Source organism: Empidonax traillii, unplaced genomic scaffold, assembly GCF_003031625.1.
Source record: "Empidonax traillii isolate 1590-97213 ecotype Southwest subspecies unplaced genomic scaffold, ASM303162v1 scaffold403:size524366, whole genome shotgun sequence".
Classification (NCBI taxonomy): domain Eukaryota; kingdom Metazoa; phylum Chordata; class Aves; order Passeriformes; family Tyrannidae; genus Empidonax; species Empidonax traillii.
In genome coordinates this window covers 101,859-120,152 of record NW_020955596.1, presented here as the reverse complement: position 1 = coordinate 120,152, position 18,294 = coordinate 101,859, and the positions used below count along the sequence as shown (strand labels likewise).

The window sequence follows — 18,294 nt, the reverse complement described above, 5'->3', positions numbered from 1 at the left end:
TTATGATTTTAATGAAAATCATGAAGGCTAGACTATCAATAAATCAGTCCTGTTAGGAATCAGCTTCATTTTTCCCAGTTAGCTTTTGAACACTGATTATAGGACCTGATACAGATGCCTCTATGATCTTCCCTTCTTTTATAGGAACTATTGGATAGAACTCAGCAACTGAAAAGATTAGACTGCCCTCTCTCTGTGACTTCTTGCTAACTACTTGATCTGTAACTTAAACAGAACTACAGCCACACACTTTCAAGAAATTCACAGTGATAGGTAACAGTCAGTATTTTCCTAAAGTCACAAAACCCCCTCACTATACTCCCAATCAGTGATATGGCATGCCTCCATAAAATTTTAGATGATAAAACTGTACTTTGTGGCTGAAATAAGGCAATAAAATTTGGTTATATTGTTGAGCATCACTAGAATTCCCTGTGAATTCAGACCTTTAACTCCCATGCTCTGTCAGCAGTACACACAAGCCACCCTTGTACATGAATGCATTAATTATACATGAATTAAAAGCATCACTAGATTTAAAGTCCTCAGTTTTATTTTCTGAGGGGAGAAAAACGGCTGTGAGAACATTATTTTGAATTGTAATATTACATTAACTTGCAGCATAGAAAATAAATATTTGAAATACATTAAGTAAGACGCAGGTGGCATTAACTAATATTGTCATGGAGTTTGTTTTTTTGGTTATTTTATCCTTTAAAATATACACAGACCTAATTGCCATAGTCATAAAAATCTTAAACCTTCATGCAGAAATGCCCTTTTTATAAACTTGAGATAGATTTTACTAAATAAATCCTACTGCTTAATATAAAAAAAAAAATGAAGACTTCCAATTCATACATTCCAGCTCACTTCGTAGCAAATAGGTAAAAATCATCGTTTTAAACTCTCACATCGGTACGTAGCTCACACTGAGGATCTCGGGCAAAAAAGAACGCCAGAAAAGCGCTGGAAAAGTAAAAATTCCCCTTTGACGTTGTTCATTTGCTGCCCCCTCCTGGCGAAAAACAAACAAAGCGCCACAAGACAGCAAGGGAAAACAGCTGGTTTTCCAAGTCCCGTTAGGAACACTCGGCTGGTAACCTTGTGGCAGCAGACCTATTCTAGTTTAACAGAATTTCTTAAGGTTTAACAGCATCAATAAACTCTAAAATACAGTTCCCGAGTGACTGTGTTGGGCATAACAAGAGACAATGCTGGGACAAAGAGAAAACGAGGCTACTTGCTTTGGCATGCTGGAGCTCTGCGGGGGCTTGGAGTCACGGTCAGCAGGGCAGTGTTGTGTCGATGCCGTTCTGCCATCAGCTGCTCAATCTATGCTGCAGGACACCCAGCTGGCTTGAGCTGTGTGCAACCGAGCCGGCTGCCACCGGCGACAGGGGTCAGGGCCTTCAGCAGAAAGAATTAAGAGACAGCCACAGGCTGGAACTAAAGGTAGTTGCTGGTTTCAGGAGTTTGCACTTCAGGGGGGCTGTAAGAAAGAAACAGCGTTGACATGAAGTTTGTTTTGCTCTGCAAAACTAAGTCAAGCAAAGCTCAAGTCAGGACTAGGTATGAAAAGTTCAAGTTCCTAATCTTGGCGGTGATTACAAGCAGTGTTGCAGGGAGAGCTCCAGAGACCCAGCCCATAAACGCTCCCTTTGCTTTCGAAACAGAAAGGTAGTACGTTCATCAGATGACACGTTTAACATGTAACCTTAAAAAAAATTTGGATTATCATACTCCACTGGTTCAAAAATAACTGGCAATGATACAGTAATGTAATGTGCTTAACCTTACACTTCTCCAACTTAAAACAGAGGCAAGTTTTGTTAACTACTTCATTTTAAAAAACAAAAAAAAACCTCAAACAAAAGACAGATGCCTAAATGAAAGGTACATCAACAGCACACTGGTCTACTCACTATCTACTAACAAAGCTGCTAACTTACTTCAAGTAATTAGGTCTTTTTTTTCACTTTTGCCTTTTTTTATTGTACCTCTTTCACAAGCTCCTAAAACATGTATTTATTTCTTTCCACACGAGCAATAACAGCATCAGAACAGGAAATCCAGATTCAGGATTTCAATTTCCAATTCAGGAAATCCATATTAAATCCATAATATAATGTATATATTATGTGTATATATACATATAATAATGTGTGTATATACATATTTATGTATATATATACATAAATACTTCAGTCCTAGAAAAGAGTGGGATAAAGAAGCTCTTTGGGGACAAAAGTTTAATTTATTAATACACAACTGTAGAAGTCAGAAGTGACTTCTGTAGTTAAACTATTGTGAAAATGTTTTCTAATAATGCATGGCCATTAACAACAACAAAAAAAAAAGAACACACACAAAACCAAATTCACACACTTACAAGAAACCTAGAGAAACAGATGCACACAAACTTCTCTGTCTAAATATTAGGAAAGTTATCAGAATATGTTGTAATATCAACTCATGGACAGGTGGCTACCAGAGATGACTATTTCTTCATCAAAAAAAAAAAAAAAAAAAAAAAAGAAGAAAAAGAGATCTTTTCTGAATAATAGGATAGCATCAAATGCCTTCTCAACTTCTTGGAAGAAAGGATGCATTGGAGGTCAGGCAAAGTGTTGGTGTTAACTCTTACAACTGTAGATAAGTAGAATTTTACACTAACTGATAAAATTGGTGTTCAGTAAATATGCCTCTTAAAAATGCAGCCTTGACTACAAAGGAAGCTGTTTTTTCACCTAATTAACTTGTAGAATTCCAAGAGGCCTCACAGCACCTCTCTTGGCTCTTCCAAGAGCCCGTCTCAATGACTCCACTTTGTTGTTTCTTGTAACACAATGTAATAAAAAACCTTTAGCAGCACCTTCTGATCAGCGCCTGCTTAATCTATTCAAAAGCCTGGTACTACCATAAACCAAGTAGAAGGCAGCTGTTTGAATAGGGTACCTTATTTTTATTCAGGCTATCCAGGTGTAACTTTCTTATAAAAATAAGTAAGTAAATAAGCAAACAAATAAATGTGCCAGACTATCAAAAGTTCTGCAGTGAAGGAACAAAATAGCAAGTTTTGCTGTAATAGAGGTGGTACCTATTGTAGGTATGGCATTTAAATTACCTTGAATCTTTCTTTCTAGTTGCTTTTGTGTTGGAGCACACAGGATTATCTTCAGGCTTCTTTCTTCTGTCTCTCTCTTTCCTTTGTGGGTTTGGTTTTTTTATGATGGATTTGTTTTGTGATGTCCATTCATTTGATGTCTGGTCTTGAATACTTGATCCCAAAATGAAGACAAAACTGATGTAGAAGTTCTGTGATTTTTCATCTGCTCCTTTAATTCTTTTCTGGACTGTCAATTAACAATTAAATTACATAAACTAATTTTAAAAGAAACACAAAATACACTATCAACCAATATTTTATAACAGCATCAGTGATGAAAAGACTGAAAAATCTCAGATATTATACTTTCAGGTAAAAGACAAAGTCGTAGAGAAAATAAACCTTGCTCCTTATTCTGTATTACGTTTGTGAAACACACATAAAATAGAGCTAAAAAAAAAAACAAAAACAAAACATTTTTTGGGCATATCTTTTGTTCATTTTCTTGTGTTGTTTGTTTTTTACCCTTTAGGACAAAGTTAGATCCAAGTTAAATGTAAGTAATTTTGAGGAAAGAACTGCTCTGTTTTACTTTTGCAAATACAATGAAAAGGCAAGTGACTCAGAGAAATGTTTAACTGCCATTCATACACACCCAGGAAGTACAGATTGTCATTACTGGATGCACACCTGCATTATAAAATTGTTAAAGTTCTGCTTGACTCAACAAAAGATAAAACCAAAATTAGGTAAGCACAAATTATAATCATAAAAATGACAGCATTTGGAAAGCCACTACTGTGTTTGACACACTTGCCATGACAATAAATATCCCTTTCCTTTTAAAAGTGACAATGCAGGAAGGAGAAACGTGATTTCAAGTGTCTCATTTGACCTGAATCCATTTGGTTTACCAGATTACAATGTATTTGTCATCCAAAAGCTTAATCCAACAACACACATTTTAAGTAGTTATCTTTTCTAAGTTTCCTCAGCAAACTTCTAACGATCACTATATGTGTAGATAAAGAACAAAACAACCTTATCACATAATAAAGCTGTTATATTGCAAGGAATTGACTTACATTATGAATATCCAAATATTGTTAAAATAGCATATAATTCTAATTACACTATTAAGACTAATAAAAACATCAGTGAAATGTCAGCCATTTCCAACCTAAAATATAAGTTTAAGAAACACAGTGCTGCATATATACTTTATAAAAACTAGGGGAAAAGAAAATGCATTACATGGTCGAGAAGATAGCCAGTATTTGCTTCAGAGTAAGTGAAATACTTTAATCCACAGCATTATTTGGCACATAATCTGACATAGTTTGTACATTACTGCTTTTGTATTAGCAACAAACTAACAAAGTACCCAAAATTCTCTTTGTCCTCCCCCCCCCCCTTTTAAACAAGATATAAAATCTGATGTTAATTGTTATATAAATCAATCAATCTCAAACCAGTTGTACCAACTCTGAAGATGATTTGTAAAAAACAGAACTTGGTAATGTGAGACATTTCAGCACACTGCTATTTACAGAAAGAAAAAAATAAAGACTTCTTTTCCTCACCCAGTGTCATCAAGCCTTATTTATTAAATTGCTAATTCTATTTAATGTGATGACACAGCAAGCATCAGATTACAAGAACTGCTGCATTATGGAGTCTCTAGTGACTGAGAAAAAAGGAAGGATAAATTGGAAAATTGCCGATTTTGTGACCATTTACAGATAAAAGAATTATTCAACATCTTATGTTTTTTTTTTTCATACGCTGTATACAAGACAGCATTATGAATAAAGAAACACTTACCTGACCTTCCAATTCAGTGTACACCAGTTTCTCCAGTCTGGTTCAGTGGTCAAGGCACCACCAGCACATGTAAGAATACTGTGACGGAGCTGAAGCCAGCGACCTAAAGGGCCTCCATGTCATAGGACCTAAGGAAGAAATATGTGAACTTTTATAAAGCCATGTACTGTATGGTACACACATGATGTACAGCAATGTACAGCCCACAAACTCAGAACATACAGCAGCTGCTAAAGAAGAGGCCATTTTTCGTAATTTATTTTAGTGTGTTAAGACAGATTCACAATGTATCTCCAACACAAAATACAACCTATATTAAAAAACCTCAAATAAAATCCCAACCCACTGAGATTGCTAAGCCAAGAAATAAAAATTAGGAATTACCAAAATTAAAGTTGCTTTGATAACCTTAATTTCATTGTTTTTCTTTGTATCTACTCTCTTCTCTAAAGAATAAAAATGAAGCACTACCCATTCTACACACTGAATTTCAAAAGGATCACTGCAGGCAGAAATTTATATACAGTCAAGTCAGGCAACTGAAGATTTTTCAAGTGTACCCACCCCCACAGATGAGTGTTTGCTTTTTAAACCTGTACCAAGAGTTTTCTTAACTTTTTTGTTTGTTTGTTTGTTTTGTTTTCTTTTTGATGTTTAACAAGTTTTAGGCTTTATTTTTTGAATCAAAATACTTAAGAAGTTAAAACATAAATTCCAGATTTCACAAAAGGGAATCATATGTATATGCCGGAAACCTCTGATGCTTGAACTGATTGTCATTTGAATAATGGCAGCAATAGTAAACAGAAGCGATTGTGTAGCCTCTTATTTTAACGCTGGTTCACATGTCTGAGACTAAATCCTTTCTGTCCACTTCAGACCAAACTGTAGCCCAAGTTATTCTCATTTTCTGAGACTTCCCATTATTTTACTCTTTGCCCACTTTGCCCTGTTCCAGTATCAGTTTTTCTAACATGCCAAATTCTGCTTAAGTTCACCTCCTCTTTTCAATCTTTTCCTCTAACAACTTCTCACAGGTTTTCCAGCTCCACCAGTCTTTAGTATACAATTTTTTTTATATATGCTGTCTACAAAAGAATTAAAATTCTTTGCAAGCCAGGTACCAAAGAAAACTGGCAAGTTTTCTCAGATCCTGTCCCTGCCTCCCTAAAACAGTCTGTCACACCTAGCTTCCTGCAATAAGGTATCATCTTTGTTCACTGCATTTTTCAGAGACTGTGAAGAGACCAAATCTCGACAGATTTTTGCATCAGGAATGTGGCCTTTCATCTATTCTAATAGAAGACACTCTCCAAAAAATGCTTATAAATTTCCTGCAAGCCACGGACTATTAGGGCTTTTTAAATAAAAGGTATCCACAGTCCTATGGTTTCCACTTGAAAACATTATGAACAGAAGGTTTTTTCCATATGCATTCTAAAAAATTGGCTGAATCATTTTGGTTGATTTGTTTTTAAAAGGAAAAGTATTAGCTGTAGGCAAAGAACATAGTGAAAAATTTCAGTCAAAACGGTTTAAACAAACAAACAAAAAAGCAAGACAGAAGAACAAGTGAAAACGGTATCTCTTAAACAAATAACACTGGTAAAAGCAGATCATCTGGAGTAAAAAAATGCAGTGTGGTTTCATAACTCTAAATATAAAGTGTGCAGTAAAACACAGAAGTGAGACATGTAGATATGTCATAAATTCATTACTGATTTCAGTGAAAGGGGCCATCTTTAACATAATACTGGGAGGGGGTTCTATACATCAGCATGAAGAAGAACTGCTGCTAGAGATTTACAGCCTCTACTACTGTTACAGATAACTTAGAAAATCAAACGTTGATGGTATAAGAATGCACAGTTCCCCCCTGTTCCACTTTTGTTCACCCTGCAAGAGACAAAGATGGAGTTCTTTGGAAGTTGCTTTAGGATTTATGAAGTGTTGAAGTTAGCCATAAGAATTGCTCATTTGATGAAACTGAAGTTCATATACATTCATTGATAGGCTGCTATAGATTTCCCCATAAGATTCACCTTGCTTCACTTAATGAGATTAACTGAAGACAGCAGTCTGAAATCAGAGACGTAGCTCTGCTCCAACACAAGTCTATGTCTTTTTTTGTAGGTCAAGATCTGAGGAATTGAAACTGATAACAGCATGAACTACAACATGCACTCTTGAGACTGTTAAATCTCCAAAAAGGAATCAGAAAGAGACTAATCTTTTAGGTCAAAACATCTAAATTGAATATTGAACCTAGTCACCATTAAGAGTATTACAATTCTGGTGTTATTCCAGTCACATTCACACAAAGCTAAATCCAGAAAAGCTTCAGATATGAAGCACTCTTCAGCTTCTACATGTTAAGCAGTATCCCCACCCCCAGTTTGATAACATAACAAACAATAAAAGTGTGATGTAATAGAGTCTTCCCTGTATGAAGAAAGGATACCTGCCTCTTTCAGATGGAAATAAAGCTGTCACTGCGTAAGATGAAGCAAGACTTGTAAGGAAGATAAACTTGTTGCCACTAACTTAACATGGAAGAATTTCCTTTTAAACTAACAGACAACTAGCTATGCAACCAAGCATTTATCAATTGCCAAAAAAAGCCCACTAGAAACTCAAATCAACATAAAAACTATCATAAATCCAAGCACCTCATCATGTCCTGCATCCAGATTCCCTGCACTGAGTGTTGTTGCCTTCTTTTCTCCTCTACCTACTTAGCTGCTCAGTTGGGTAGCTCAGTGCAGCTGCCACATCCCACCGCCACTGACTGCTTTGTTTAGTGACTTCAAGCAGACTCTAAGTTCCTAGTCCCTCCCCCCACCATTCAAAACACAGCTCCAATCTACCTAATGAGTTTTAAAGCCTTCTTCCACCAATTAAAACAAATTTACTTGGAGACGTACATTTGCACTAAGCAAATAATTAGCACTGGGGAAAAAGGGAAAATAACTGGGAAAATCATACAGACCTTGATCCATTCCTTGGCTGTATTAAAGGCCACAATTTGTTACAATAGGTTAAAATCAGAGTAAATACATTAATTTAAAATAGAAGAAAAACACTTACTCATGTTAAACAATTAACAAATATTCAAACTTAACCTCTACGTAATTTAAAAGTATTTTGTGCTTATTAAGTAATATGAGGCTGACTTAGGTTGAGATGCACAGTATTTCAGTATAAAGAGCACTTATTGATTATGAAGACATAATTTGACCATGGGGCCTCTGGCAGAAAATCCAAGGTTAGCTCAACTCTACAAATGCTTAATGCACTCCTAATGTCAAAACAGGACAAAAAACCAAAACACGGTAACAAGGAGCTCTCAAAGATTTCAAACCACAATTTAAAATGAGTTAGGAAAATGTATCCCCGAGATGGAGTTATTTTGATGTGAATTATAGAGCACATGAAAAATATCGAAGGAACAGATACTTAAGAAACATCAAAATACCCAAGCCTCAAAGGATTATTTTTAGCGGCATACACAGTGTACTTTACATGTCCATTTTCTTCTAAGCGCATTTGCTAACAGTCTAAATTTGGTCTGGAGAAACTACTGGTTGGAGGTTGCAGGTTTTGCAAAGAGGATTTCTGTTTAATGGGAAATGGAAATGGAAGCGTTTCCATGAAACTAATAATTTCCTGTAACGGTTTTAATATAAAAATCACTCAACTTTTGTAGCAACTTCTGAACTGTTTTTCAAGATTCGAGATTCAAAGGCCCGAAGTTATGACAGGCAGCATGAATAATCTTTCTGGTCTTTTGCCTCTATCCCTGATGCAGATAGAAGACTGTCACCACACAGCCTACGCGACTATCGACAACTGTTTTAATTTAGAAAAGTGAAAAACAAATAACATCACACAATCTCACACAAGAATCTCCCAGAATGACAAACTGATAATTTTGTTCCAAGTAAGAAATTAAGAAGAAACTTCAGTATTGTAGCAATTCGTACATTTTTTCCCAGTAACCACTTAGGCTTTCACATGGTCAAAAGCTACAACAAGCATATTGTACCAAGTTACGTTAGAAATTACAGCTGAAACTTGACACTAAGTTAAACAGAACCTTACACAAGTGCAAAGCTACGTTTAAAACTTGTTTCAAAAACTATCCCCATAGCAAGCAGGAAGGCTCTCATTACCATTTAATTAGCTCTGCAAGCAGAACAAATCAGCAAAGGACAGTTCCTTATCATGTTACACATTTTTTTCATTAGCAGGCATTAAATAAACATTTAGAAAGGCTTCTTTGCTCACATTTATCACAAAAATGTAAATAATTATCAGAACAAATACAAAATATTTGCAATTCTATACTACTACTGAGAACTTGAAAATTATTATTTAACCAATTTAATTTTTCACCAGGAAGCTAAAATTAAGTAAACTTCCTGCATGTTAACATAACAGTGAATGGCAAGTTATAATTTTCAAAATTCATTGCCCCCAGACATAACGCAAATTGTCAAAAGACTATCTTGGAAAATCTAGTCCCAGGTTTTCTCACTGCAGTTGTAAGGGAGATGGATTTTTGATCCCCAAGTCTCCCACCAAAAAGGAATGAAACTACTCATTCAAGAGACAATTTATAATTTGTTAATAAAAAACAGATATCCTTTCACTTACAAAAACACTTTTTGTATAAACACTCATGAGTCTCTCCACTGTTGTAGTCATCTCTATTTTGAAATACTGTGAACTGCAGCTCTCTTTCCTTGTGCTTTCCTTCCTAATCCCTCAGAGAAAGAGTTATATTGGCCTGCACTCTTGTTGTTGGCTTGCAGTCACACACAATTAAGTGGAGATGCTGTAAGTCGTTGTGAAGCAAATAAAATATTTGTTTTGCTTATAGTTCTAAAAATTACTGGTTTTCCAATCAATTTTTCACCAGGAAGTCTGCTATAACCTTCTATAAGAATTCTATCTCTGGCCCTTTCAAACAGTAAAAAGCCTCAGAACAACCCAATGTATGCCAAAAACAATGAAGACATCAAAATTAGGCTGTGTAACATATAACCCAATCTAAACCCTTCAAAACCTTTACCATGACATAGATGCACTGCTTGGCCTGGCTAGTTAGTGGGAGCCCCGTCATTCCACATTCCCCAACGTTCCTAACATTGTCAGTTTTCTTACCTGACCACTGCCACAAACTCCAGAGCACACCCCTGAGCCATCACCTTATTTCACAATTACCTGTTTTTTTCACTTGGCCCTACTAAGCAATCAGAACCAAATCAGTAGTTCAAAGCATAAAGCAGGAATTTGGTTCATATTAACAGAAGCAGGCATGGAAACCTTGCTAAAATCAATTAATCACTGCAATCACCCACAACACTGAAGGGTTAAACAGAATAATGCCCCAACTACCTTTGTACACAATCTTTCAAGATTTTACCTACAGGCTAAATTCACAGCTTTACTGAGGGCAAAACACTTGCCATTAGTAACAGAAACATTATTTAATCAATGAGAGAAAAAATATAAAAAAGTATAATAAGTAAATAAGCAACATCAGTAGTTAAAGCAAAGGTGAACAGCACGAGAATACTGGAATAATGTCCTTTTGTGATTTAAGAGACACAGATGATCTTACTCAGTCAAGGTCTTCCATTTATAAATGGAGACAATACTTAGCTAATAGCAGTGTCACAAAACTTGAAAAAGCTAAAAAAAGCCTTAAACTTGATAGAAGTACCTTTACAGTAATGTTAGAGCCATTAAAAAGCTAATAATATTGAAATATTTGGAATATGATGATCGACTACTCCTAGAAACATTCAGAATCTAAAATATAAAATGAGACAGGATATTGCAGAATGAAGGAACGTCATCTAAATGTGAACATCTACAATGTATTTCTAGAATTTTTGCAATTCTTACATTTCCTTTGCTTAAACCGGCATGAAGATGTTTGACAGGAGCTTCTGATGGTAACATTTACAGCTCACACTGAAACTCTGTGATAAATTCTGTATTGACCAAATAAAGTTATTTGCACGGATAAGTTTATAGCTGAGGAGGGCACTGTATGAGAATGAAAAACAGAATTTGACTTACTGGTAAAATCACTGTGTGGACATCTAACCACATCCCGATAAGGGTAAGCAAGCTATATGAAGATTTCTTATCTGCTCAGTTTCAGAAGATGAGAGTTACACCATGCACTGGGACGAGGTCTCCTTTGATGGCTGTTTCTGTGCAGTTTCCGGGCATCTTGTGACATAAAAGCACTTTCAGAGATGAGGCACTGGTGGGTTTCTTTTATCCGCTTGTGTGATTTTTCAATGATTTTCCACTAAGATCCACTTGGTTGTGGGATAATACACATTTAAAACCACGATCCACAGCATGACCCTTTCAATGGATTTGCTCAGCTTTTTCTGGCTCTAGTGCTCTATTGCACGTGTTGTAAAAGTGCTGCCTTCTCTCAGAACCCAGCTTTAAGGCACAAGCATCTTCCACAGAAAGAGCTGACCCTTCACATCTAGCTTGCAGCTATTTTTGTTGTGATGTTTACACCTTGGTTCAGCTCTAGGGGTTTTTACCTCCCCAGCAAAGGTCTGGGTTCAAACACTGTAAAATGAGAGAGGTGCTAAGATTCACAGACTGGGCCTCTCCATCCTTTCTCTTGGAATATAGAAGAGAAGTCAGCACTGCAGGGTTTGTCAAGCTGCAAATGAGCCACTGCTTCTCCAAACAAGGTGTTCACTTCACAACAGTGAGAGGCATAAGGATGATGCTCAGGCTCATATCACAATAGCGAAAACTCATATTTTGAGGCATCTGATACACAGGCAACAGGACAGTTATTTTTTGCAAGATTTTATTTGCTTTCATTATTTTCATCTCCCATGCTGTAAGACTCATTTCCACTTTGGTCCATTTTAGGATAGCCTGAAATCTGACCTGCCATATCTGTCTCACACATTTGGGCTGGGTGTTTCCTGATCTTACTTTTAATCCTCCTTATTAAATGGTAGAGCTTGCTCCTGTATATCTCCACCTGAAAAATTTCCACCAGACCAGGCCATCTGGGTTTAAAAAAGCACAGCAGCATGTTGTGATGTCCTTGAGATGATGGGCAGGTGCACTGACAGAGACCATTGGTATTTGTAGTTAAATTCATTAATTTTCTGTAGTTGCTGGTAGACAAATCTACAAAAGACAATAAGCAAGAGAGTTAAAATTCACTTATCCAAACTCTAAGGAGTCTGTAAGACACTCTAAGTATCCTATCCAAACTCTAACATGCAGTGAAACCCAAATTCAGATTCCAGTCCTCGGAATGCCCACAGATTTTAAGACTATCTGAAAGAAGTGAGGGTTCTGCATGAGAAAAATGATGCCATAAATGACTGGTGACTCGAGTCACCTATTGAAATTAAAAATTAACTACAGGTTAATAATGTTACGGCATTGCTGTGTTAAGTTTATAGCAGCTCCTGTTAAGAGACAGGCAACAGTAATTTTAAATCTAATACTGATCTTAAAAGCCAAGCACGCTGGTGAGAAATCTGCACCCCTCCAACCCCAACAGCCATCATCCCAAGCGCATCCCAAACACAGCCCAACATCCCGCCGCCGAAGCCCACCCGCCTTTTCCCAGCAGCACGGAAAGGCAGAGATTAAGCGGAGCAACACCTTACAACAAGATCATGAAACCGCAGATTGGTTCGAGTTGGAAAGGACCTTGACGGTCACCCAGTCCCAATCCCCGTGCCACAGGCAGAGACACTGGAACAGGTTGCTCCGAGCTCCAGCCAAGCCAGACTTGAACACTCATGGGGATGGGGCATCCACGGCTTCTCTGAGTAACCTATTCCAGCGGCTCCCCACCCTCAGAGCGAAAAGTCCCCACCTCCTCTCCCCCCCCGCGATATCCCAACCCACTCCACTCACTCCCGCCCGGCTCCATTCCCGCCGCCTCCTCCCCCTGGCGCCCCTGAGGGAGGAGGCGGAGTCTCCGCCGCGCTCGCGGCCCCGCGCGCGGGTTTCACTTCCGGCCCCGCGCCGCCACCCCCCCTGCCAGCGGCGGCGGCGGCAGCGAAGGAGTTCGGAAGTTCAAAATGGCCGCCGCGGCCGAGCCCGAGCAGCGACCGCCCGAGTAAGGGACCCGCTGGGGCTGGAGGGGGGAGGCTTCTCTCCGCGGCGCCTCGGGAGGAGGAGGGAGGTTGAGGGAGAAGCGCGGGCGAGGGGATTGAAGCGGGGATACACAAACACACACGGGACGGGGAGGACGAGAAGCGGCCCGGGTGGAAGTGGCGAGGGAGGAGGAGGAGGGGGTGAGGAGAAGAGGACGGGGGAAGGCGGCCGCCCCGGGGCAGAGCGGTCGCTGTAGGAGCTGCCGGGCTCGCGGCGAGGCGTCCCGGCGGGGCCGGGGGCACTGCATTGGCCCGTGGATCCGGGAGGGCCGCGCGGGGAAGGAGGGGGAAGGGAAGCGGCGCCGGGAGCGGCGGGCGCGTGTCCTCGGGAGTCCCGCGTGCGCCTCCCCGCCCCGGGGGCGCTCCGGCCGCGGGGAAGCGGCATCGCTGCCGGGGAACCGGGGTTTGCCGCGACGTGGGACAGCAGGACGAGGATGTGTGTGTGTATGTGTGTGTGTGGAGGGGGCGCCTCCTCCGCGTGGCTGCGAGGCCGCTGCCGCCCGGCGCGCAGGGCTGGGGCATCCTGACGTGGGTCCGGGCCGACGCTGCCCGGGATCTTTCCCCCCCTTCGCCACTTACACACACCCCCACACGCCCTGTCCGAGCGGGGCTGGGGGCGCTGCGGGCCAGCGGGTGCCTCGGTGGTGCCCCGGGGCTGCCGAGCCGCTGCCCGCCCTGCGGCGAGCCCACCTCCCGGCCGCCCTCCTTGCTCCGGGCCCCGCCGCTCTCGCGGTAGGGAAGGTGCCTGGGCTGCGGGAAGCAGAAAGCGATTTGTTGCCGCCAGCCCCTCCTTCCAGCCTTCGAAATGACTGGCAACTCCCGGCTCCCGTTGGGAAGCGGAGATGGAGCTGCCGCCTCCCCGCCGGACCGGGGCTCCCGGGCGTGCGTTTTCCTGGCACCCTGGTTAGTGCCGTGGGGTTTGGGTTTGTCCACACGCAGTGAACTCAGTCGTCTGGAAATTTTGCCCAGAATTAACATCCTGATGCTTACTCTATCGCTTCTCTTCACTATATAAATATTTTAGCTGTTTAAACTGCTTTCTGTGTTCTTTCTGTTTTCTGTTTTTTTTCTGCCTTAAAAAGTTTTGATATGAGGCTTGACTTTATTGTTAATCGTGTGAGTGGAAAACGGGTGAGGAAATAGGTTAGGTGTACGTGTGAACTATGTAAAACACGAGTGTTTAGTATTGCATAGAGAAAGAAGTTAACTAAGTGATAAGATAGAAGGTGATGATAGTAACCTTCTATGTAGGAAAAGATGGGTGAAACCTTTTTGCAAAACTTAATAAACTTCCTATCATTCTTCCTGAAATCAAAAGCAGGAAAAAGTAGGGCTATAACAAGATCATGTCACAATTTCTCTCTATTTAAAGCCATTAGTGCCTAAACATGCACATATCAAACTGGCTCATCACCTTCTAAAATCTTCTTAAAAGGTTTCTCATCCACATCAATACACCTCTGAAGCATTTAAATGAAGTAAAAGTTTATCCACATTTTGATGGAATTACTTGAAATGAACATATTCCTGTACATGAAGAAAATCTGAACTATTTAATGCATATTAATGAACTTAATAGTAATTTTATTGTTGAGTTACAGAGACAGCAGGCAGTTGTATTGGCAGTCTGTAATGGCTTGAGATATTGCTAGGGTGTTGTATCTCATCTGGTGTCTTCTCTGCCAGCTTGCTTTTCCAGAATTTAAGATGAGATTATTACTTAACTTTAAAATACATGCAATATAACAAAATAACTTCCTTTAAAGATTTCAGTGTCACTTTCTGCTATTAAGAGAAGGAAGACTCTTACAGCATCCTGTGTACAACTAAAAGGAATCTTAAAAGATGCATAGTTCCCTTAAAATTCTCCTTGTGACGTTTTTCTGCCCTTTAACCAACTTATGTTACAGATAGACTTGCTCAGGACTGCAAATCCAAGTTGAAGAAGTTCTGCATTTAATACTTTTTCCTTTTTTTTTTTTTCCCTTTTGTGTGAAATGCAACTAAGAGTAAGTTCTTTTTAAGGCAGTTTTCCCTCTTTTGTTCTGATATTCTCTTGTCATTATGGTGTGAAGTATCAGGAGGAAGCAATTAAGAAAAAAACCTTTCCATGTACCTTGAATAAGCAGAAGTAGTGGTAAAGGTCTAAAAGAAAAGGCATGCAGCATTCTGACTTAAGTCTCTGAATATTCCATGTTTTTAACTCAGACAGTCCCTTAGGAAGTTTGTCACTTTTGAGCACTAAAATGTTAATGGTTTTAGCAAATAATTTTAGTGTATGTTCACTCAATACCGTTTTCCAGGTATAAAGATTACCACATTTTTCCGAAGCTACTGTCTGCTGTATAGTGTCAGAAAGTCGCTCTTAAATTAGACTTCCTTAATTTGTGCTGTTCCTCAATAGTGTTCCCTGCATTGCATACATAATATAAATGCATAAGAAGACTTCTTGATTTTCTAACGCTTAGAGAAAGAAGTTTAAGTTAAGGGAGTCAGTCAGCTCTGACTGATGTTTTACAAGAAGGTTTCATTACCTGGTCAGCACCATCCCTTGAAATAAATTTTGATCTTTGGAGCACAACAGTTTTCTGCCATTTGAAAATACTTTTAAAAGCCATAGCTTGGGTTAGGCGTTGGAGTGGAACAGCAAGAGAAAAAGATAATGGTGGACTGACAAGATAGGTAAATATGCAGCACTGTTGTATGTTATTAACAGACATTGTCAGCATTGAATCTAAAGGCGTGAGCATTGATTCCACCCACACATCTTGTTTTGTCGGTGCATTTGCTGTCTCCTCCTTCCGTAGTATTTTGCTGTGCAGCCGTAGTCTGTTCATGAAGAACTGTGTCTGCTGTTACAACTTAGTTAAATTAGTCAAATGTTTTTAATCCTCCCAAAGGTAGGTGATTAAATGGCAGTTAGTTTTTGTCATAAAAAAGGCTGGTGACTTAACATGAGATAAAAGACTGCAGGAAGTTGAAAGTACTGATCTTTTTATTTTTTTTGCAGGGTTGAGGATGCTGAGGCATCCGAGAAAAGTGTGAATGAAGAAAATGGGGAAGTATCAGAGGCAGACCAACCTCAAAACAAGCACACCCGACACAAAAAAAAGAAACACAAACACCGAAGTAAACACAAGAAACATAAACATTCTTCAGAAGAAGATAAGGACAAAAAACATAAACACAGACACAAACATAAGAAACATAAATGGAAAGAGGTGGCTGATGCCTCTGACAAAGAAGATGGACCAGCTAAAAGAACTAAAATTGATTTTTTAGCTCCTCTGGAAGACTTGGAGAAACAAAGAGCATTATTGAAAGCTGAACTTGAAAATGAATTAATGGAAGGAAAAGTCCAGTCTGGGATGGGATTAATATTACAAGGTTATGAGTCAGGATCTGAAGAAGAGGGGGAGATTAATGAAAAAGCACGAAATGGAACGAGACCTACAGCAAAGTCAAACACCAAGGGGAAATTGGAACCTGTGGACAATAAAACTGGTTCCAAGAAAGCAAGTAAGAGTGAATCAAAAGAAAGGACTAGGCACAGGTCTGACAAAAAGAAAAGCAAGACAGGAGTTGATGGAGTCAAAGAGAAGACAACTAGAAGCAAGTCAAAAGAAAGGAGGAAATCCAAAAGCCCTTATAAGAGAAGTAAGTCTCAAGATCAGACAAGGAAATCTAGGTCCCCAATGCTTAAGAGGCGATCTCAGGAGAAAAACAGAAAGTCTAAATCTCCTCCAGAAGATAGAAATAAGGCTGATGATAAAAGTAAATCAAGAGATCGCAGAAAGTCTCCAGTTATTAATGAAAACAAAAGCAGAGATCGTGGCAGAAAATCTAAATCTCCAACAGAACTAAGAAGCAAATCCAAAGATAGAAGATCACGGTCCAAAGATAGAAAACCTAGGAGATCAGAGACTGACAAAGAAAAAAAGCCAATTAAATCTCCTTCTAAAGATGCTTCTTCAGGGAAAGAAAACAGGTCCCCTAGACGACCTGGCCGTAGCCCAAAAGGAAGAAGCTTATCCCCCAAACAGCGTGAAAAGTCAAGAAGAAGCAGATCCCCTCTCTTTAACGATCGTAGGTCTAAACAGAGTAGATCCCCCTCTCGGACCCGGTCTCCGGTTAGAAGAGTGAGGAGCAGATCTGCAGAAAGGAAAAGAAGAGAATCGGAAAGGAGACGCCTTTCTTCTCCCAGGTAGCTTAAAGATGTCATGAGCCATTGCAAAAATGCATCATGGGATGAAATATCTTCTAGTTCAGTGCTTACCTCCTTGTTTTATTCTGAAAATGGCTATTAAAAAAAGTCATCAGGTTGTGCATTATATGGTGAGCTTATGTATGTATTCAGATTTTTAAAAAAATACTCCCAGCTGTCAGACAGGCACATGCAGCTTGTGGTTGTTAAAGTGCGAAGTTATTTTCTGCTCACACCATTACTGGGAACAAGTTTTATAACTCCATGTTCTCCTTTCTATCACTTAGTTGGATTCAGAATTTGGCTTCTATTCTGTTTCTTTGTTAATAGTTCTGTTGCTTTCAGAAATTTCTTTGGATTGAGAGTCCTCTCTACTTTTACATATTACTGTTGGCTAAAAGTGGGTAATTAACCCCACTTTTGCCTCAAAACCCTAAGATAGAGTCAGTATGCATGAATCTAAGCAAATCTTCTATATCAAGGTGTCCTTCACAGAGTCTGTTTTTTTTTCTTTTAAAAATACTGTGTATTTTTCATTTGCTAGAGGGTTGGTAGCATTGCTTTGTTATCAGACTGTTGTATATAATTAACATGTTTTGCATTCACATAAAGGAGAAAATGGAAATCTATTTAATAGTGTATGGGTTTAGTCTTGGCATTGTTTAAAGAAAACAATCAAGCCTAAGAAAGCAGTTACCTTGAAATTGCTCTGAAAGCTAATAACGCCTGGATGGTAAGTTTCCAGGAAGAGAACAATAAAAGTGTATGCATTTTTGGAAGTTAATTCATTAGCTGTAAACAGTTCAAGAGGCTGAAGAACTCATCATTACATAATGAATATTTTGAAACTTTCTGTCATGGGATTTAGCTTCACCCAGTCTGATAATTAAGAAAAAAAGAAGTATACCTTTAAAACTGGAATTACAACCACAAAGACTGAGCTCATTAAATAAGCACCAAAAAATGTGAAGGTCTTTCAGTGT

At 39.1% G+C, this 18,294-nt stretch overlaps 1 protein-coding gene and 1 long non-coding RNA gene across 6 annotated transcripts in view; one reads left to right on the top strand and one right to left on the bottom strand.

Moving 5' to 3' along the window:
• Nucleotides 1–1,399: 1,399 nt before the first annotated feature.
• On the bottom strand, nucleotides 1,400–13,356 carry LOC114062375. Of its 3 annotated transcripts, XR_003572366.1 has the most exons (5): nucleotides 13,189–13,356; nucleotides 11,024–12,338; nucleotides 4,934–5,061; nucleotides 3,101–3,351; nucleotides 1,406–1,492 (listed from the first exon to the last, which is right to left on the bottom strand). It is a non-coding gene; the product is annotated as an uncharacterized LOC114062375 (long non-coding RNA). The 3 variants fall into 3 exon arrangements; XR_003572365.1 differs by lacking the exon at nucleotides 13,189–13,356 and having other exon boundaries at nucleotides 11,024–12,794; XR_003572367.1 differs by lacking the exons at nucleotides 3,101–3,351; nucleotides 13,189–13,356 and having other exon boundaries at nucleotides 1,400–1,492; nucleotides 11,024–12,794.
• PRPF4B (pre-mRNA processing factor 4B) overlaps nucleotides 12,956–18,294 on the top strand; it is a 24,465-nt gene continuing 19,126 nt past the window's right edge. For 2 of the 3 annotated variants that reach the window (XR_003572364.1, XR_003572363.1), the window contains exons 1-2: nucleotides 12,973–13,070; nucleotides 16,118–17,311. Coding sequence is in view for 1 of the 3 variants with exons in the window: in XM_027893698.1 (XP_027749499.1) it covers nucleotides 13,033–13,070; nucleotides 16,118–17,311 (1,232 nt within the window). In the remaining 2 variants the exon portion in view is untranslated. Of the gene's footprint in view, nucleotides 13,071–16,117; nucleotides 17,312–18,294 lie in introns of all 3 variants that reach the window. The other variant, XM_027893698.1, reaches the window with a different exon arrangement.